At 32.7% G+C, this 23,043-nt stretch overlaps 2 protein-coding genes across 5 annotated transcripts in view; both read right to left on the reverse strand.

The window, feature by feature from the left end:
• LOC123556214 (baculoviral IAP repeat-containing protein 7-like) overlaps nt 1-11,283 on the reverse strand; it is a 34,703-nt gene extending 23,420 nt beyond the window's left edge. Inside the window, exons 1-5 of one of the 3 annotated variants that reach the window (XM_053540739.1) lie at nt 10,803-11,206; nt 10,406-10,605; nt 9,904-10,057; nt 9,041-9,256; nt 8,384-8,796 (exon numbers count right to left, since the gene is read on the reverse strand). In XM_053540739.1, the coding sequence (XP_053396714.1) occupies nt 8,600-8,796; nt 9,041-9,256; nt 9,904-10,057; nt 10,406-10,605; nt 10,803-11,082 (1,047 nt within the window). In that variant the 5' untranslated portion in view covers nt 11,083-11,206 and the 3' untranslated portion in view covers nt 8,384-8,599. The other 2 variants (XR_008370521.1, XM_053540738.1) reach the window with 2 other exon arrangements.
• Nucleotides 11,284-19,723: 8,440 nt separating this feature from the next.
• On the reverse strand, nt 19,724-22,517 carry LOC128545941 (baculoviral IAP repeat-containing protein 3-like). Of its 2 annotated transcripts, none has more exons than XM_053540736.1 (5): nt 21,847-22,516; nt 21,521-21,681; nt 21,171-21,324; nt 20,354-20,533; nt 19,724-20,052 (listed from the first exon to the last, which is right to left on the reverse strand). In XM_053540736.1, exons 1-5 carry the CDS (start codon nt 22,457-22,459, stop codon nt 19,856-19,858), a joined length of 1,305 nt encoding a protein of 434 aa, XP_053396711.1. In that variant the 5' UTR covers nt 22,460-22,516; the 3' UTR covers nt 19,724-19,855. The 2 variants fall into 2 exon arrangements, with proteins under 2 accessions (XP_053396711.1, XP_053396712.1); XM_053540737.1 differs by having other exon boundaries at nt 19,876-20,052; nt 20,313-20,533; nt 21,847-22,517.
• Between the last annotated feature and the right edge of the window lie 526 nt (nt 22,518-23,043).

Raw genomic sequence — 23,043 nt, forward strand, 5'->3', positions numbered from 1 at the left:
GAAACCATCTGGCATGCTCTATCCATGCATTATCACCTCTTTCCCAGTTCTTCATACCACCACCACAGAAAAAGCACCTTACACAGTCTTTAATCCTTGTATAGATAAAATAAATGTATATATGTCAACAAAAAACAAGAGACTTTTTTGCTAATCAAAATATATACAAATGTATTGGAAAAAAAGTAAAATAAAATAATTTTGTATATTAATTTGACTAACGCTTACAATATATGACTAACGCTAACATTGTATCACATCGACCTACCTTATATTGATTGTACCAGCGTTTTTTGAAACTTAAGCTAGCCTTAAAGAAATTTTTATACGGTATAAATGAAAATAAAAAAAAGACTCTTCATAACCTGTATAAAAGAATCCCGCTTCGGATAATTGTGCTGAATCCATTACACCTGAACACTATTCTGAAAATGATGATTGTCTAAGACTCTTCATTGCATAATCGGGATGTTTCGGTTTTTCAGTAGTGATTCCAGGATAACAATCAATTTGTCCGTTTAAAGTAACATCGCCACTTTTTCGCATGCCACTAACACAAATATTCGGTATTGCATTACCGCAATTCACTCCAACAACATTTTGTAATGATTCCATTTTTGTTCCGTAGTGGTTATGAATAAATTCAACAATCTTAATCAATAAAGTCTGTAAGTCAGAATTAAATTGTGGACATAAATCAAACTGTTAAATCTTTCGTAATGGATATGAGTAGAATTGTGAAAGTGTCCCGTTATATTCCTATTTTAATTTTTACGTGCAATATCTGTTGGTTTTGATTGGCTGGTATTATCAAACATCATTCAATTATTTTAAATAAATGTGCGAGAAATATGTTTATTAACAAGAGCAGTTGGAATAATTTGTAAACAATGGAATACTTTTATGGAGTGGGTGGAAAATTAAGATTACGGAAGTTTTCATGAGAGACACACACAATTTGTAAACATGCCAATTACTTTAACAATGGACTAATTTTCTTCAAGATAACATTTTTTAGTGTTAATATCGTAAACATGTGACTTTTTAATATTGGAACATAGGTTTAAGTGGGTTCTTTATGAAAACATTTTTTTTTTTACTTTTACTCAATCGTTACATTTTGTTGACTAGTCAGCACTGTCGTGGAAAAGTTTTTCTTCTTTGCGATTATAGTGCACAACGAAGTTCATTTGGCCGAAATCACGTCAAAATATAGCACTGGATCAAAACAAGAAATACATGCCTACAAAGCGATTAGTTTTTACTTTCCAATTATGTATATATTACATAGCCTCCTTAAAAAACTTTCAAAATCTAACTGTTTTAAACAATTCAGAGGTTTAACACTCGTGTATAGTGCCTATTTTCTGACCAAGAGGAGATATTTATAGAAAGGTCATAAATGGGCCATTCTCTCGTTGAGTTTAGGGTACTCGGCTATATCATTAGATTTTGTTTTATTACGTCGGATAAATCCGATATGCACCAAATTACATATTGATTTTAATGGTAAAGCCTGTACTAAAAATATCTCGGCCAGATCATAAATACGCACTATACTACATACTGGAAAATGGCCGATCACATAAACACATGCCATATTGCGTGACAGCTAATAGGGCATTAAACAAAATATGGAGTGGAGCCATGGAGTGGAGTCAGGAGTGAGATTTTGCAGTGACCTTATAGTGAAAAATACTAGAGAGTGTGGAGCGATATAGCCTGGCTCCCAGGCTGCATGGTTATCTTTTTTAAATACTGCAAGCAAAATAAGAAAATCTTAAGCCTCTAAAATAGCACATTTTATCTGATGACTGTACCATACTATGTTCGGATCCAGTGGCAAAAATGTCAATGTAGAAACAACCTGCTGGAGTTACTTCCCTCTTAATGAACAGACATATATATGTAAATAAGAACAAACATATGGACGGGAGCCAGACTAGGAACGATATCGTATTTTTGGTTGCGGGTTTATCCCGCAAACAAAGTTAAGTGTATTTCTGACAATCAAGTATCATCTTTATTTGATTCCAAGTCACAACTAAAGGAATGTGTTCATGTGCTACACAAAGTAGTCCCATTCATGAACAATGCGGATGAATTATCGATGATCAAGCATTTCTTATTCATTCTCTATCTATTCACACTTGTCATTTAAAATTATAAGATTTGTCAATGATTATAAGATTTGTCAATGATTAGGTATTCCAGCCCATTGTTACATCACTGACTTCCAGCTGTTGTTGTAAGGTCAGGCAGAGTTTATCTTAGATCAAGGCATATTAGTATTTGTTTCTTGTACATGTATATTTATAGACTGACATTTAAAATGAAAATAAACCTAGCAAAACCCGCAACCACCAGATTTTGATTTCTTTTAAAATCAGATAAATGATTACATGCTGAAGGTCATTGAGTAGGGAAGCAGTGAAACGAGAATGTGGATGGAAATAGCGCAGCTGCTGATAATGATGATGATGATGATCAAGAGCGTTATTTGATGATGATATTAATTCGAAGTATTCGGATATGTATTGCCTATTGCCGAAGATGAAATGAAGCTGATGACGTTAAGGCGTAAAAAGAATGTCTGTTTCCGGTATCCCGACCTTCCCTAAATTTTGTCTCAATCCTAAACATTTTTATGGCCTTGGAGAAAATATTTTTCAACTTTTGAACATAAAGTTGCAACACTGCACTTTTTATGTTTTAAACATGGTCAGTGATGTTAGAAATCAACTTACTGGTGCTCAAAATGCATAATTCCCTTATTTGTACTCATTTTTTGACATGAAAATAATTTCCGAAAAGTCTTACTAAAACTAAATCAAAAAAGGAAATACAAATCCGTCATACCTATTGTCCAATTTATTTGACCTGTCAAAAAATGGACCCGGCTTTCATTATATTCTGTTCGAGCCTATATAAGATTAACATGAAAGCCGGGAACATGTTTTGACAGGTCAATTAAATTGTACAATACCCTAATCTATTTGAACATGTTACCAGAAACCAATTTTTTTCAGGCCTGAAAACACTGATTTTGATGATGTTGCTATTTTGTTGATATGGGAAAAAATGAGAAAAAGGATTGACATGAAGACATAATGAAATGATGATAAAGATGATGATGATGATGGTGGTTGTGAGTGTGACGATGTTGATATGATGATGATGATGATGATGATGATGATGACTGTAAAGAAAAAGGATATTATAGATGATATTTTCATTGCAATGTTATCAGTGAAATAAGAATAGCATGCGTATGATAATGATGATAACATACATATATTGCTGTTATTATTTATCTTAGTGATTATGAAAGCGTATTTTAGACAATAATTTTTGAAGTGATGCTTTTATTAAATGTAGGCCTAAATACTTGTATATGAGGTTTAAGGTTTTAAGTCAAGTTATCAGCATCAGAAAAATTATCACGGTCTGTTCAGCAATATTGAAAGGAAAGCTTTGTATTTTCTCAAATTTTCATTCTCAAAAAAAAAAAAAAAAAAAAGAAAGAAAAAAAATACGGGTTGTTGTTGTTACTGTTGTTGATGATGACTATAGTGATGGAGATATTTGTATTGTTGTTAATGATGATAATGGAATGATTGAAATTTAGACAATTCTTTTCCCTTAAGACTGTTCGATGAATTTGTCTGTCAAGGGTGATAAATTTGTTTTCAGGATGTCAATGCCGATAATGATGGCTGTTACATTATTGGTGATATTCATGTTCATCCTAAAGACACGAACATAAATTATTAGTTTTTGTTGTAAATATAAAATTATATAATCAAATCATCATCAACGGTAATTTGCCATGCACTACAATACTACAATATTTGTGTATAAAGACTCGGTGAAATTCCAATTATATGAACCATCAAAGCCTTAAAATGTCTGATGGTTGCGGGTTTCCGGTAGATTTATTTTCTGGCTAAATGCCAGTCTATGATGGGCTGGAATACCTTATCATACATAGATCTTATACAATCTGAATGGTCAGTTTGAGTGGATACACGTTGAATAAGAACTGCTTGTTCATTGATAATTCATCACTGGTCATGAATAGGACTATTTTGTGTAGCACATGAACATCCTTTTGAAATGATTCGGAATTAAATGAAGATGCTATGATTGTCAGAAATACACTTTAACTTTGGTAGCGGGATAAACCCTCAACCAATAATACATTGTACCTTTCAATGGAATTTGATATCATTAATCAGTAATAACAAAAATAATACAAACAAACCAAGATTGGTGCAGTTCGATTCCGACCAGTAGTTTCTAAACAGTAGATGTTTAAGTGAAGCTATTGTGGAAATAATCAGTGTGAATAAAGTCTTAATTCTATCTACACATCACCATTGTTGCAATAGGTATACATGTATTGATTTTTAAATTTGCTTTGTTGAAGTAAATCTATTTAAGTGACATTATTTAGTTATATCTGGATTAGACTATAAATTATACATTCCATTTTTTGTAACATTTTTGCTGAGTATGTATGTTTTTTTTGTCCAGTCTACAACGTTTTTATAGTACACTATCACTTGGACTTGATTCCTACTTCATGTAAAAAACTAAATGTTGTCAAAATGGAAAATACAATATTTTGGCATATTCATCTGTAATCAGAATAACTTTAAATACATTAAAATGACAAAATGAAAATGTATGATTATGCCAATTTTCCTTCAACTTTTTTATCCCCCCCCCTCCCACTTCCCCCAGCCCCACTCCCCCTTCAAAAGTATTACATCAAGTAGATGTTTCCCGCATTCTTCATAGAAGCGATGTTTTTTAAAAAAGCACTGTCGTCGAAATTATTTGATCAATTAATCATATAATTCTTTGCTACCTGTATAATCCGATAATTGTCGGATAATATACATCGGCGTAATTTTGACTGAATGATTACCATCTGCATTCCACTTATTTTCAAGCATGTGAGAACACCACCTATAAGTAAATCTAAAGTGAAGCGGTTGATACTGTTTCCAACATCACGTTTTAATGTTTGCACGTGTCGCTTGCAGTTTACAATAATCATTTAAATTGTTTCATACATGACCGAAATTATATTCAAGAGAAATGTATGATTGAAATTAAGAAAAAAGGTCCTTATTATACATGTATAACTTCAATTTAAATCTTAGAAAAAATCTTTTCTTATGGTGCCCATGTGTTTATTTTAAAAATAACAGAAAATCTGATTAATTATTGTTTGCTACATGTAATAATCAGATAATCTTCGAATAATATAAATCAGCATAATTTTGACTGAATGATTAACTGCTGCATTCCAGACCTTTTTATACATGTGAGAAAACCACCTTTAATTAAATTTTCGTTTAATCTCGCTTAACTAATTTGATTAAATTTATTTTGATTAATGACTCTCGATGGCAATGCTTTAAAAGAATGCGCTTGCATAATGTTATAGTTTATTAACGTCTCATTAATTTACAAAGATTTAAATTTGCATGAAACATAAAACAAATGTAAATGACCGTTCTAACTAGAACTACAAGAGACAACATATTCTCTTATTATATATACACACACCATTTATCTTACAGATTCATAATGATTATTTACATGAAAAATGCGGGAAACCTCTATTTGATGTACGTTATTATCAGGGGTTACATGAGTAAAGGTCCAGTGAAAACGCTTACAGACCTTCGGAAGACATTACAAGTTGGATGATATGACTGTGAAGTACATGCACAAGCGGAATTCGAGGCACTCAAGAAGAGTATACAGGATTCTAGAAATTTCTAGGTATTACAAGATGAATCAAGAGAATTCTTATTCAGAACATTCAGACAGACAGGAAAATCATACATGCATGTCGTTTCAAGTGTATAACGGTAATATTATATAATGTAGAAAAGATGAAATGAAACAGATCTCTAGATACAGACATGATTACTGATAGCGAAGTGTCTTTTCCCCTGAAATAATCTTCATCATTTTTGTGTGAAAATATGTTTTCTTAAAAAATGTTGAAGATTTTATATTGTGAAAATGGTATTTCGTGTACATTTACTAGCACATGAGCTCTTAAAGGTGAGCGAAAATCTCTCCTGTTGCTGTATCAATAACTTCACTGTAGAGCTGTAGAGATAGACCACTCTTTAGGACAATGGTAAAACCAGTGCATCGCATAGAAAAGAGGATTACGAATAATATGAATCAACTTACTTTCTGATTGACAGCACGGTTCAATGCGACTTCATTTACAAAAATGGCACACATGCTGAAACAACAAGTCGACATGTAACCCCAACTTCCATTCTAGTACATTTTAGGCTGGATGTATTTTCTTACTTGTTTTATTAACTGGGTGCAGCTTTCGCTTCAGAATGCCAAACATAGTGATATTTGCCGGGTATTAATTAGTACTGATGAAAACAAACATGAAAAAGTATCAGGTCTTGTTATTTTCAAAATAAAAGTCCAAACGGCCCTTTATTCGGCTCCAATTAACGTTAAAGATTTAAGGAATATGTTTTATTTCATGTTGCTTCCTAATATTTTGTTCCATTATGCCTAATAATGTTGATAAACAGAGAAGATTGGTTGTTGTTGCCAAAACGAGAACACTTACGCATGACCCGTGGAATATAACCTATCAATTATGCAATTACAAGTATACCCTGCTGTTAACAAAATTTGTAAATGGATATTTGTCAATAACAGGTTTATAAAGGACGAATAGATCAACAATCCACAAGGAATTTAACATTAACATTTCATTATTCATTTTTGATATGAGATACATATATCAAATTCTGTGTAAGTGAAGTAAAAAACAAGGGAGAATATAAATGTAAAACCTGTGAACGAGTTAGTATACTTAGATAGTAAACAATGTAAATTAACGCAGTATAACGTGAGCATAAGGAAATCCTATCTCTTTAAACTATTTACTAATTAAGCCTACTTTTATTTACAATTGATATGACTATTTTATTGAGATTATGTTATGAAATACGATCAGCAGCGTCTATTCTTAAACATATTTAAACCACCGTGTACAATACAAAAATTATTTGAAGTATTTAATAAGAGTATTGATATTTGCGGTGGTTATGATTTTTTCAGCTGAATAGCTTGATATGTCATGGAGATATTATATAGTTGGCTGATGTACCCCTAACCGGAAATTGAATTCTGATATTTAACCAACAGTGTTTTTTGTTGGATTTAACGTCATATCGACAATTTATAGGCCATAGACATACGTTCTAGCTTCTAATCATTACCATTAGCAATGGTAGAGGAAGGTCTAAAGTGCTCCTCGCCTTATTTCTAGTGGAGTGGGTACGAGCAGGTTCCTGGGTCGAACCGCTGACCTTTCGTAAGCCAGCTTGATGGTTTGCTCTTACAGTGTTTTAGTCTGTGAAGCAATTTTCCGTTAAATTTTATTGTCCACTCTCGTTTCAATTGCAGCCGGTGATTACATTTTGGTACTTTGTAGTACATACAATACCATTTTGTTTTTTCGTCAGCAATACTGCATATGAAATCTTACATACGGTACATAAGGTTTGGTGTCATTTTATTTTCTATCATTTTTATGGTTTTATATGAAATGTGTAATGTGTTGCACATAACAATATATTTGAATTTCAGTTTGAAAATCTATTTTCTCAGACTTCAGATAGACCTTAAACACACTATAAGCATGGTTCCTAAAATGTTAGTATAAAATTTAAGTTTGCTTTCCGTATTGATTAAAACGAAATGCGAAAAATATCAGATAATTCGACAGAGCTTTCATCGTGCATGTCGATTTTGGCTAGTAAGACGCCGGCCTTTACAGAGACGCTACAAAACGTCAATGCAATGCCACTTCAAACACAAAACATTACACAAAAAGGTAATATAATTTAGAAACAGGCCATGCTCGTGCAATGTAGGGTATAATTTGCAGTTTTGCACGGGCACAAAGAGATGATGTTATTCTGACACAGGACAAGACCATTTAATGTAGGTTATGTTTTCTGGTCCTTCAATGGCTTAAAGAGGTGATATTACTCTGATATAACTCTGACACAGGACAAGTTCATGCAATGTAGGGTATGAGTTTCAGTCCTTCTTTGGCTCAAAAATGGGTTAAGAATTCCGATTTTAAATGGTTTCTGTATCATAAATTGATAAGGGCATTTTAAGTTTCAATTTAGAAATTAAAATATGGTAATTGGAAACTAATGTATCAGATTTGCTGATCGTATGTAGTATAACTATTAACGGATTATAAAATATATGTGAAGATAAAATGTTATCATAATGGTTCGGTTAAATAAGATTATGCTGCTTAAATACAACGACATACATATCAAAGTCAAACAAAGAATACTATAGTTTCTGTAATTTTATTGTTCATTCGTCCTCTGCATGACATAACAATACACATGCTTCAATAGGTAGATACTAAGATACTATACAGTAATGTTAAATATGGAACCAATTGTCTAATCGCTACATCAAAGACTTAACGCCAACTTAAAATATAGCCATACGCCCTGAAGAAAGTTTTCTTTCACAAATCGTGATGAAATAAATTAGAACAAGTTTAGCCTGGATATGCTCTAACAGTTCCTTGAATAATGCTCCTGCATACCGCACACTTTCTTAGCGCAAGCGCACACGTCACACAGGCAACCATGTGTCCACATGGAATGAATACAATACAAGCGTCATTGTCCATGCAAACTTTACATGTCATTTGTTGTTTCAAGGCACGGTTCTCGTCTAATAAATGTCTTGTTTCTGTAAAAAAGAAAAACACGTCTTTTTATACAATTTGCCATCCTCATGTTTAGAGAGCACTTTCTGAATTGACCAAAAAATAAAATCTGGCTCACAGTTGTAAAATAATTAATAAAACTTTATATTTGTAAGCGTAACACTGAATACATAGAAGCAGCCCAGATACATTCCTTATTATTCAAACAAACCATTTTATATTTGGTGCAATATTTGGTTAACCGGAAAAATATCTTATATCATTTACCATCATTATTTTCATTTTCTGTAAAGGTGTCCTCACGAAGCCGTTGTAAAGCAGTAGAATTTGATGGTTCGTCTGATGAGATAGTTGAAAAAGACGTATGTGACGCTATTGTATTTTCAGAGGACGCTGTTGCATTGACTTCCGGTAGGGAACTTGGAGCATAGTTGTTATCGAGCAGGAATTCTAGGATGTATTGAGCTCTTAGTTCTGTGGTGCCTTTTATGAAGTGTAATTGGTTTATTATTGGTTTTCATTAATAAAGCAAAGAGATTCTTCGGGCATGAAGCTGATGGGAACATATTCAATAACATATAAACATAAGAGTAATGAAAAAGATACGATATATAAACAGATACATGTATATTGTTAGCAAAAAAGATGTACATGAATTATAAATCTAGTACCTTGTGACTATTTATAAGACAGATAATACACCTTTAAACTAGCCATATTCTTATCGCAGATTCTTACCTTCCAGTTATTATATCGGCAGTGTCTTCTTTTAATTTAAACCAGTCACCACTCTTATATGATATGGTCGTCTAAATGTTAAATGTTTCTGCAAAAATTGATAGTTATTAATTCTTCATTTCGCCTCATCAGAATACACAACTATGTAATGTGATAGGAAAATCTTTTATTATGTATGTGTATATTCTTTTAAAGTGTTCAGAATATTGAACTTGACAACCTCTCGAACTTCGTCATTTTAAATCTGTTACTGAGCTTAAGATTTGTAATTTCAAATGGGCTTAGCTAATTGTAACAGTACTGACTCAACGATTAATGAACAATTTATAAAGAATAAATAGGAAAAAGGATGCTATATGTTCTGGCTTGATATTATTAATGTTTTTACGTACCATATTTCTGTCTGGCACCATTTATTGCGCTTTCAACATTTTCCTGGCTATAACCCATATTCATGACAAGCTTGGCAGACGTACTGTTTAAATCTTCGATCAGTTGATCATCTACAGTCTGCCCTCTATTTTCTACATTCCATTCCAAAAGTTCCTATTGTGGTAGAGAGTTCTTTATTTAATTGGTCTTTACCAATGATCCAGTACAATATCATTTTGGTATTCATTAAAATTGATAGTAAACATTCAACCAAATCAAGCACAATAATTGTAGACACGGTTTGATATAATCTGCTCGTGACATATAACGAAAAGTGCAACAATTTCCACGCTAAGTTCATTTAGATGGTGTATATATCGCTATTTGTCCAATTACGTATCAAAACGATCTTTAAAGAAAACATACTAAATGTACGCTATAGGATCAATAATACATCATATTATATATACTATGGCCAATGAACTTCTGTCTACTTTAAACATTTTGAAAGAAGTCTATTACCTGATTTTGCAGCTCTTGTTCATTTGAAATACCGCCGATGTTTGCCATTCTACACATATTTACAAAGTCTTCCCCCTTAAATAATTTAACGTATGCACAATTTGGAAACCATCTGGCATGTTCTATCCATGCATTATCACCTCTTTCCCAGTTCTTCATACCACCACCACAGAAAAAGCATCTTACACAATCTTTAACCCCTGGATAAATATAGAAATGATAAGTCAACACAGAACATGAAAGTTTTGTTACTAATCTAAACATCTTTGGAATGAAATACAGGCTAACATTGTTATGCAACAGCTAACCTTATAACGTAAATTTTTCCAGCAATGCTTAAGGCTAATTCACGAATTTAAGAGTACAATACAGCGAAAATGAAAAGACAATAGAATACCTGTATTAAAGAATCCCGCTTCAGATAATTGTGCTGGGTCTATGACATCTGAACACCATCCTGAAAATGATGATTGTCTTACACCCTTTATTGCGTAATCAGGATGTTTCGGTTTTTCAGTAATGATTCCGGGATAACATTCAATCTGTCCATTTAGATTTGCTAATGATCGATTTCGTGGTGTAGTTAAATCGTTATTTCTTCGCATACCACTAACACAAACACTGCTCGATATTGCATTTCCGCAGTTCACTCTAACAACATGCTGTAATGATGCCATTTTTGTCTCGTAGTAAAGTAGTCTTTAACTAGTCTATGAACGTAATCAAATAGGTATAATATCGTATATGTATTTCACTGATTAAAATGACACTGTTAAAAGTTTCGTAATGCTTATGAGTACAATTAAAGGAGTAATCCTATATATAACCTGATTAATCTTCACGTGCAACATTTACTGCTTTTGATTGGCTGCTGTTCTAAAAATACTAGTCATGTCATTGAATTATACTGGACTACGTGCGAGAATATGCTCGTAAACAAAAGTAAGCGGTAAAATTTTATCTTAATACGCATGATTTACATAAACAGTTGCATGCAATTTTATGTAAGTAAGTACACAATGTACTATGGAAGTTGCTAATATGAGACGTCAGTAAAAATAGGTAAATGAAACTAAGTAGATGAAAAATAAATTATTATAATTTGTCTTAACGAAAATGTATTGATTAACGAATACGATTTGTTATTTCTATTTTTAACTTTGTCCTTGCACTGGTTTTTATTGAGATCAAGTTTAAGCGTTATTGGGAAAGCATAGACAATGATATTAAATGTTGCTTTCTCAGTGAAGGTGGCTATTTGTTACTGTACAAAATATAAAGATTAAATTCTGATTTTGAGTTTTTGATAAAACCTTCGATAACAAAGTGTTCATTTTTTAGTCAGACTTGTTAAACCTCAGACAAGAGAATATATATATAACTTGACTTCTATATGCGATTATAAACATAACATAAACATTTGTTAGGGTTAGCTGAGGTAGGTTTTCTTGCAAAAATGCTTATCTCATCTTCTGACTGGTGTATTTCCCAAAGGCAACACGTTTAAAAATATATAAAATAAAGTATAAATAAACATGTAGATTGTGGATTGTAAAAACAGTCCGCATAATAGAAAGCAATATATGTTTCTACGACTTTATGATCCATTTTTTGAAATAGTATGATTTACCCCGTACATGCAAACATAGATCAATTTGGTTTGGCCTAATTTTAAACCTCCCTTCTATTCCTGTATCAACAATGATAGAGTGTGCGTGTACTTACGAAGTATCATATTACCTTTAGGAAGTTATTTATAAAAATGAGGAAGTTATTTATAAAAATGATCGGGATTATTTCAAGGTCGGTAAACGTTAGAAAAAAAGAACAAACCGCGCGTGTTGACAGATATATTAATGGTATTGCGATTTCAAGTAGTATGAACAGATCAGAGGCCTTTTGGTTATAATCAAGGGAAATCAATGTAAATATATGAATCTTAAAGATAGGAAGGAATCAAGTGATAAAAGAACATAATCTTATTGCATTGCCTTACGTTGAATAGTATTTCTTTTGTTACAGATCCAAGTTATGTTTCACATTTTTATTACCCTTTGATTGTTGTCATTATCACTTTATTTATTTACTAAATTTACTTTTTGCTATATTTAAGTATATCTTATATAGAATTTAATGAAACTGAGCCAAAATATGTCATGTACAAATGCAAAAAGTTGTGCAAAATTGCAGGAATCAAAGTTGTGACAGCAATTTGAAATCTTGGTATTTAAAGCTCAAGTCTAAACACTGGTTGTAAACGTGCAGTTCAGTTCTCGTTTCGAAAAACTTAAAACAGGTTGCGCGACGTCCGGTGCTGATGTTGTGCATAAAAAGGACGAAATTCAGATAGGTGAAGTTATATTTTACTCAGTATGACTAAACTATAAATGCTATCGCAAAATTCAAAATGCCGTTCGACACAAATATGATTAGACATCCAGTTTGAAATTTACGATTCAGCCCTAATATCACAAAAACTCTGACGACACCAAGTGTGAAAAGTAAGAAAAAGTTTAAAAGCATTATATGAGGACATCTGAAGTTTCTAATGATAAATCAAATGTAATATAGTGATGAATATTACATTTATTTGCTCCATATCCTGCTTATGGGAACATAATTGACAAATTTCACCGGGAGCGGGGTTGCTCCCTGGGAACGGAGTTGTTCCTATGAATTATAATGTCAAACATTCCTACTATGTATTTGACTGCAAAACTAGTTTGCGCCTAGACATATACTTATAACTGAATTATTTCAATGGATATGATTGCCAAAGTTATCTCGAGAAGAAAAATACCACGATTTGAACACAAACAGAAATAATTAAATACCAGTACTGTTTCTGTATCTGTCCCTACGAAATGGTAAAGTGGACGTTAGAAATGTTAAACTTATTATAAGTCAAATATAATCAAGAGGAAAACAAATTCTGCATTACAACTAGGCTGTTATTGTTTGTGTATCATTTGCATGAATTATAAGACAATTAGCAGACAAACAAGGACGGGTAACGTTTGCAATTCAGGACTAATATTGACCAATTGCCATTGAATGATTTACACAAATCTTTCATTTCATGGTTACGAAGTGCAGCTAGTGAAGTTTTCCTGCTTTTTCTTATAGTATATGTAATATTCATGACTGAGCTACACGTATTTAATCATTAGAAGCGTAACATTTCCAAAACATAAGCGGACGAGTTAGGAAATTTGCGTTTGACCTTATTCCATACATTTTTGACTGTGCCAGAGTTTCCGTGAAAACAAAACCAACTCTTGAACTATAAAGTAGATATTTAACACATGTGATCTTTATTAGTTTTGTGTCATTAAGCATTTTGCTTTTTTTATGCCCCGAAGCTGGGTATATTTAATTCGTACAGTCCACTCGTCTGTGCGTCCGTGTAAATTTCTTTTATGGGCGGTAACACGCAATATTTAAAAAAAACTTGGCACAAGTGTTCCCCACAATGAGACAATTTATCATGCATTACACCTATACCCCTTCCTCCAATGTCAAGGTCACACTTAGAAGTCAAAAGTTAACATGGTCTGTTTTGAGTCCGGTTCATAACTAATTCATCAACGGGTTTTGAAATTACTTTGCAGAAATGTGTCCCATAATAATACAACTTGTCATGCGCAAGATCAAGAGCCCTAGCTCTAAAGTCAAGGTCACACTATGAAGTCCTATGTTAACAGGGTATATTTCTTGTCCGGTCAATAACTCTTAAAACTACTTCGCACAAATGTTCCCTACGAAGAGATGATGTGTCATGCGCAAAACCCAGACCTTAGTTCCAAGGTCAAGGTTACATTTTATCCAGTGTAGCATTCAAAGAAATGATTGTTTTGTAATCCAAAACAATATTCCTGTGTGATTGCAATAAATGTCTTAACTGACTCACTGCACTGTTTTAGTTTGCCTCATTTTCATCATTTTTGCTCACTGATGGAAGCTTGTCCTTTACAGTATTACCACTTAGCAGTGATTTATAGTAGGGTTCGTATTCTATTGGAAATGTGCTAGGTGTTACGGGCCTTTATTGCAGTGGAGATTCGTACCTTCTCCTTATACGCCTCTCGTGGTCGCTTAAGAATATTTTTCTGCTTGCTTGGAAACCACTTGCATCTCTATCACAAGGCTCAGCTCAAACTAGAGGCACACAAATATGCTACTAGGGTGGTTTTACCGAACGTGTATCTATCTTATTTTCAACCAGTTAACTTTCTCTTCATCAACATCATTTTTCTTTCTACAAAAGTTCTGATCATTGTATATTTTACAGTTTAGAAAATATTCATATTTAAATGGTACGACATATAGCCCGCCAAAAGTTATTTTGTTTCCCATTGTGATGGAACATATACTTTTGTTATTTTTTTGGCATGTTCAATCGAAACATGAATTGAATCACATTTCGTTTCAGACTGACCACTTTCAAAAAACTCAGGATTAATAATTTTGAGATTTGGAATTCCCTGAATACAATTAACCAAGCAGCTGGCAACATACTGATTTCGGTTCTGCCCTCCGTAAGTGTCGCTGTAAAACGTCACGTCTTCATGCGCATACGTTTTGCTTGCCATTAAATTTATTAGTAAGCACTTTCCGACCTAACAAGACCCTCTTTTTCCGTGAGTCTCATCCAAGAGATAACACATACCATTTCCATTTTCTAAATCATAGAATAAAAGATTGTAACACACTTTTATTTTGTTTAAAATACAGCTCTCCAAACAATTTACAAGGCGATATTAAGACTGCTTGCAGGTCGAATGTTGATTAATAAAATTAAAGGCTGTTACTTGCTTTTATCTTGTCGTTTTGGTTTTGTTATTTTTGTTTTGTCTGACGATTGTTTTTCTCTCTTGGTGAGCTTGGTAATTATCTTGAGCTTCATCATGATAAGTACCTTTAGCTTTCAAATTTTCATACTAGTTAATACGTGACACCGGTCTTTTTGGGATGGAAAAGGAATAAGCTGTACTCATTACAAAATATATTTCTGTAAACTGCTTTTGTTAAACAACGCCTTCTGCGTTTCTTGCATTCTTCAGCAATGATCGAGTACATTCTTCTTATACTAAGATCGTGTTGCAGGTACTTCCTGTTTGTATCTTTTCTTGTGTAGTGCGAATCTATCGTTGCAAAACTGTCAATGTGTTATTTGACAAACGCTCTGTCTCTTTCAGATGTTTTAATGGGAGGTGGTTCTCTCCCTCTGTTATCCGTCCAAGAAAACATTCCAGACTTGTTTTGTTTCATTGCATTTTAAACTGTCTTTTTGCCAGTTTCTAGTGTTTTCAAAAAATAATTTCTGCAAAGCCTTACTTTTTCTGTTGAACTGTAAAGAGAGATTGAGACTGATTTCGTAATTTTATTTTCTAGCGTGTTTTTTTTTACTGGTAAAAGGTTCCAAGTGCAGATATTAAGCGAAGATAGCACCTTTTTCTACTATAAATTATGTAAAGTGATAAAACAAGGTGACAAGTACACTTGGAACGTTATTCCGGAACAAATTTAGCCAAAAGGAAGTTGGCACATATTACTTTGCTCATTTTTGCCCATATAAGGATCGAATATAAACTCAAAATTTTTACCAGACATAAGGGACCTCAAGTGTGCTTCAAAGACACAAAATTTCATTTTTGACCAAAAGTACACTTGGCACCTTTTACCTTTGAACCCACGATATTCTTGTGTATCATACACTAATTGACTTTGTATTATATACTCGTACTCCTTTTTCTGTAACTATTTGCTGGAAGCGTGCCGATTTAATCTTTTATATGGCATCAAACTATTGAAGGTGTGAGCCTTTGAAGCAGTCAAAGAAGTTGACATTTAATGTAAACAAGTAATTAACTTTGTTACTTTAATACCAGTAATGATCAATGTCTCAACAATTTTAGAGTTATCTAAAAATCCCAAAGTTTGGCCTGAAAAGAAATGGTATTTTACTTTGAATTTGCATTAGATATGTCTAAGTAAATTGCAATAAACATAATTATGCTATGATTAGCATCTCAGGAAGTGATATAGTGTTTAAAACAGAATATAATTATTATAAGACTAATGTAAATTGGCATTAATTTAATTTCAACTTAAATCAACGTTTTCAAAAAAAAAAGCATAAGGTATTGATATTTTGTTTGTATTTGTCAATTTAAAACTCATTTAAGTGCATCTGAATTTCATGTCAATGTGTTATTTGCTCTTAAAATGAACTGAGGACAAATTAATTTTATTACATACTTGTTTGACCAATCTGTGACGAAAACTGAACGAAACATATTCGTAGAAAGTTCTACACAACACCAATAGTTCTCATTTCAAGGAACTACTTGCCACTGAAATTTGGTGCAGTTGACAAATTTTGCTTGGTATATATGGTTTATCACAATTCTTTTCAGCTGATCATATGACTTCAATGTGTTAGTCGTAATTCATTGAGGTATTAAAAAAGGAAACACCACGTATTGTAAGGTTATTTATTGCATAAATTATATTTAAACTAATAGTCAAACTGAGTCAGTCTGTCACTACTCAAGCAAATACTGTCCATGGCCATATTTAAAAGAAGTAGAATTCTTATCATCAATTTTATAAACTTTGCCTTTTAGAAAGTCTAAAATTTGAGAGATTTTGATTGCAATGGCGTCGATGTGGTAAACATTTTGCATGTTCGACGTTTCTGACAAAAACGGATTCAAATGACCACTCTATTGACAATTATACAATGACGAATTATTTTAAATCGATTTAATAGATATAATTTAGTATGTAGATCATAAATTTAATGGCGGTTTATCAGATCTTGGTCAACTAGCAGATTTGTTCAAAACATTAGCAACTACTCTACATTTATTTATTTCACTGAGTCCTTAATACAATTAAAAATTTGAGTTTTCTTTCCGGATTGCCGACCAAGAATACATTATAAGAATATTATCAATGCTTTTATTTTTCAACGACTTTTATCTTAAATGCACAGCTTTGGGTTTAAAACAAAACATAACCGACCCTCTTAACATACTGAAAATTCCAGTGTTTACTTTTAGTGATATAGGAATGGTATCAATTTATATAGCGTGTGAAGTTGTAAAGCTTGGGTTTCGTAAGAGATTTTACTCAGCCGTACTAGAGTTATGACGACACTTGACTAGTCAAAAATATGCATAGAAGGTAAACAAGCTTGTATCTCATGTATCTCATTTTTTAATTGTTGTACAGCCTTCGAAGTTGTACACTTGGTGTTCTGTTTCGGCTTTCACTCAGCCTGTCCAGAGTTATGGTCCTTGGCCGAGTGAAAATACACATACAGTGCTTAAAACTTTGTGTTGCATATTTCATAAATATATATATTCCCCAGAGTCATGAAACCATGTACATTGACAAAAAGTGGAGGACACACATATTTTTTTTATTTGTTATAAGCTTGTTGGCTGGATTGTATAGATGTCAGTCAGTAATAATATTGTTATAACGGGAAAAAGGAATCATTTGAATATGCTTATAGAAACTCAAAAGGAGTGACACTAATGTAAAATACACGTTAAAAAACGGCGATGAAATTATGCTTGAATTATTTCAAAGTGACGTTCTATAATAAAAGTCCTGTAGATCATTTATGTTTAATGATTTAGTAGCATTATCTTAAAACATTATGCACTAGCCTATGAATCATATCACTGAGTTTATAAACAAAATTTGACATCGACCAAGAATTAATTTAGCAGAAACGAATATGCTTTTCAATTAGTTGCAATTACATAAATGCACAGACAATGATTGCAAATAAAAAATTAATCGCCCAATACATACAAAATCAGTCTTTTATCGATTGTGCAATTTATATAGGAAGTAAGCATGATTATAACGTATTTTACCATCAATTATGGAGACATTATAAGCTAAGTCATATCATGATTCATTTTAATTGCATAGGAAGTTCATACACTCTTGCAGTTGCTTTCAGCCTTCAGATGTATTTCAATTAAGGTACAAATTAACACTGAGTAATCATAAAATAATTCAGAGTATAGTCATTGACAAATTGTCATTACAACAAGTATTGATAACTTATTCTATTGTCAAGAGTCGATGTTAAATAATAGTAGGAATCATCGAATAGAAAGAACTCAAAAGTAGACACATCATACTTAAAAGTAATTCAAAAACGTAAAATTAATGCGTTACTTATTCAGTGACATTCAAATTAATAAAATCCTTTAAATAAGTTGTGAGATATATGACAAATTATTGTATCTTATATAGAATAATTGGTTAGTGTCTGGTACTCTAATACGAGTTTTTACTTTTACATTGGTCTGTTAATCTGGAAACGGAAATCTTGCTTCATTAAAAATAGATAAATCCGACACAAGTTCTAATTGATTCATAAAGTTAATCAAATAAGAGTCATATCGAATCAGGTTTTAATCGTTCTGAAAACCTGAACACATTTTATAGTGTACTCAAAATTGGGAACATTTCTACATATCTTCAATGCAAGTATAACTCTATGGTTTTCAACGCTCAAAGCATTCTCATAACACAGATAGAGCATGTTTGGCACTTTCTAAAGAGGTATGATATGACAACGGACTGATATACACGTTCAACAGATACTGCAAATATGACATGTATCATTCAGTGATAAATATATTTCCCCTACGCCCCTAAAATTAGTTCTTGCTTGTTTAACTCGCACCGAAACTAATTTTGAAGGTCAATGTGCGACTCTCAAAAACTTACTTACTCGAGGAATGACCACCATGCGCCCTCAAATGACATTTTGGGGATTTGATGAGTTCCAAAGTTATCAATGTACCCTTGGTCAGTTATGGACCCCTGTAGGATTTGTGTTTACCCAGAGCTCAAATGTTTTCTCATAGATTAAAAGCTGACATGCTGTACTAAAACCCATGTAATTTTAATTCGTAATAAAGTGCTGAAAATTGGCCCCAAAATAGCAAATAAAAAAGAAGTCCACGCGCATACATTTAGACGGGGTGACCCCTGCGCGTGACCCCTATCTACGAATCAAAATGCGGCTTTCGTTTTCAAGTTTTATTTACATTCGGAAATAGCTGAAGGTCGAGTGACGTCATTTTCTGCGTTGTAATAAACATACATATGCCAGGCGAGATTGCATAAATATGTGCTCGCCGTCCTAAAGATATAACATAGCAAGTAGAACAAATATACAATTACTACAAATGAAAGTACAAAAAAGCAAAGAGAAAGGTTAAACAAACGTTTTCTTATGACTTATTTAGAACTGGTTTTAGAAATTACACAATTCACGTAGAAGAAAAACTGAGTTCCGTTTTAATGAAAAGATAATTAACACTCGCATGTAGTAAAGGTATTGCTCTTAAATGAAAGTAACTGTCGGATAAAAAAGAATAAAGCAAAATAGTTTTAAGAAGCAGTATGTCTTTAGGCTGGATAGGCCCTAACTGTTCCCTGTATCAGTGATCTGCAAACGGCACATTTTCTTAACGCGTGCGCACATTCAACACAAGAAACCATGTGACCGCAAGGTAGAAACACAATACATGCCTCCTTGTCCATACAAATTTTGCAAGTCATTTGACTTCTTAGTTGACGGTTTTCTTCAAGTAGTTTTTGTTGTTCTGAAAAAAATAAGAAATGAACATCAAATAAACTTATTTCATTACTTTGAAGTTTGCGTGCAGATGGCGCTGCAGTAAGAAATATACTTTAAATGAAAACATCACTCCCTGTTTCCGACTGTACATGTATATATTAAAACAGACAAAATAATCACCATCATAGTAAAGATAAACATTTATTCTGTCGTAAAACAGTTAGAAAATGTACGCAATGTCTGAATGTCTTTATAACGATACATTAATTTTATGATACAACTCACTAAAATTATATTTCTGTAACTTCGTAAATATGAATTTATACCTGAACTTTCACTGTTGTTTTTATCAGCAGATCTGCTATCAAAGGTACTTCCTTGTGTAGGTGAACGTCTGTCTGTATCACAACTAATTTGATTGCTGTACCGAGGTGCATCGTCAGCGCTGCTGTAGCTGTTGTCGAGCAAAGATTCTAGGATATACTGAGCCCGTAATTCAGCTGAACCTGTAGCATATTCAAATGCATACATAAAGCATTCTGTTAGCTCATGTATAGTGATCTCACGAACCAGAAAGAATTAATGGTTTAACTGAAAACAAATATCCACTCAAAATTGATCGTTATTAAGGTATCCGGTCCACAAATAAGCGATTTCGATATAACAGTGCGACCAAAATATATGTTTATATAAAACTAATTGATGTCTGGTAAACGCATTTAATTTTGGTATCATTTGTAAGTGCATTGTCTACTGAAAAAGAGTATAAAAATTTCATGACACAAATATGTTACAGAATTTTCATTTTCATTTTTTTTTTCACTTAATATTGTTCATAGATATTTCCCAAGAAATTTAGTTCTTACTGCATAAGGTTATCATTTCGCAGTCAATACACATGTAGTGATTCGTGCATATTATTATTGCAATCATTTTTAAAAATTCTTGTTCAGCAGAAATATTATTTTGGTCATCTTATTTAATAATTTTTGTTCAGCAGACAACTCTTTCAAATGATACCAAAATAAACGGGGTCGCCATGCATTGAAATTTTATCATTTTATTAATTGGATATCTTAAGACAATTGGTAAACATAAATTCAAAAACATAATTTTAATACGTAAAACTGGGAGGCAACCTACAATATTTCTCCCTAGCAACTTTAACAGCATTTTCTACATCTTCCTGTTTGTATCCCATACCCATTACAAGTTTCGCTGCTGTGCTATTTAGGTCTTCTATTAACTGATCACCGACAAGTTCTGCAAAACCTTCAGGATTCAATGTTGTTATGGCCTAAAATCAAAACGGATGCTAACTTAATTTTGATTGTAAAAAAACTTACTCATGATTTTCATCGGGGGCAAAAGGCAATTCATACTAGGTGAAAAGGATTTAAGTGGCGATCATTATCAACGTAACACAGAGTTATAGTCGGTGTCTTACAAAAACAGCTCTATTTGCAATTATATATGTTAGATCATTAACTTACCAGATTTTGCCTTTCGCCATTAGCTGTTAAATGGTCAATATTTGCCATGCGGCACATGCTAACAAAATTGTCTCCCTTGCATTGTTTCACGTATGCACAATTTGGAAACCATCTTGCATGCTCAATCCAAGCATTGTCACCATTTTCCCAGTTCTTCATTCCTCCACCACAGAAAAAGCACCGAACGCAGTATGAGTTGTTAAAAAATGTTATACGGCAAAATATGTATATTTTATGTTGAAAGATATTTCATTTCTTTAAGCATATTTATAACGGATACGCAGGTAGAAACCAATTCATAAAGATATGGAAACAAATTGTTATACCTGTATAATAAAATCCTGCTTCTGCCAGTTGTTCTGGTTCCATCACGTCAGGACACCAGTTAAGGAATGATGACAGCCTGACACTCTTTATCGCATAATCTGGATGTTTCGGTTTCTGTGTAGTGATACCTGGATAATACTCAATTTGACCATTTGGTTGTAAAAATAACATCTTTTCTATGGAACCTTGTAAATGATCAGTTCGAATGTCACTATTGCAACGACTGCCTTCATCTCTAACGCTCCCATTTGCTCCACCTATAATAAATGATCTTTCTCTGGTATTTAATCTTATATCTGAACTAGAAGTACAGACGTTTTCAGCTTCAATGACACATACGTTAGCCTGAGCCAAGTGCGTGTCACCATGTATTGGGATATTCGTCTTATCTTCGCCTGTCAAATATCGGCAATGTGGCGAAAGACGTTGGTGTATTTCAGAAACAGTATCGTTTGTTGTCCACGAGCCTATTCTGAGATCACAAGAGAAACAAATAACGTCTTCCCGCGTTCCGATGTAGTAAAATCCAGCTTTTGCCAATCGAATTGGCGATGCATTAGAAGACTGAGGAAAATCTTTAAATGTGTATAATCTCGCCCACTCTTTATTCATTGAATATTTTTTTGAAATATTTTCCCACGGCGTAATTCACCACCTAACAGTTCATTAATAAAGTTGATGTAACCTAGTTTATATAGTATATGGTATTGATTCGAGATTTTTCTTGTTTGGTCTAGTTTATACTTGTCTATTGGGACTTTTGTGTGTATATTAATAGAAAAGTAGTAATATTTTATAAAAAGTAAATCGACACAATATAAAATTTAAGTGCTTTTGTTAAATTGTCAGAAGACTGACTTCTTTAAATACAGTTGATATAATTATCTTTTTATTTACAAGTGTATGTGTATCGATTTAATTTGTAGTTGAGTTGGGTGACATCTTGATTAAATGTTTTCATGCGGCCAGTAATGTTTACGCATTTTGATTGATTGATTAACCATTATTTTTAATCCGAATTATTCACTGAATAGTGCCCTAAATTACCATATTGTATCACTCTAATGACCTTGTGAATTTAAAATGACTAAGCTTATGTAATTTAATAAGAATGCCATGAGTTTTGTCAGACAGAACCATTGTAGTACGCAATATTTAGTTATGTAACAGATAAATTCTTGTAAAGTTCTGAATAT

The sequence above is a fragment of the Mercenaria mercenaria genome, chromosome 4 (genome assembly GCF_021730395.1).
Source record: "Mercenaria mercenaria strain notata chromosome 4, MADL_Memer_1, whole genome shotgun sequence".
Classification (NCBI taxonomy): Eukaryota; Metazoa; Mollusca; class Bivalvia; order Venerida; family Veneridae; genus Mercenaria; species Mercenaria mercenaria.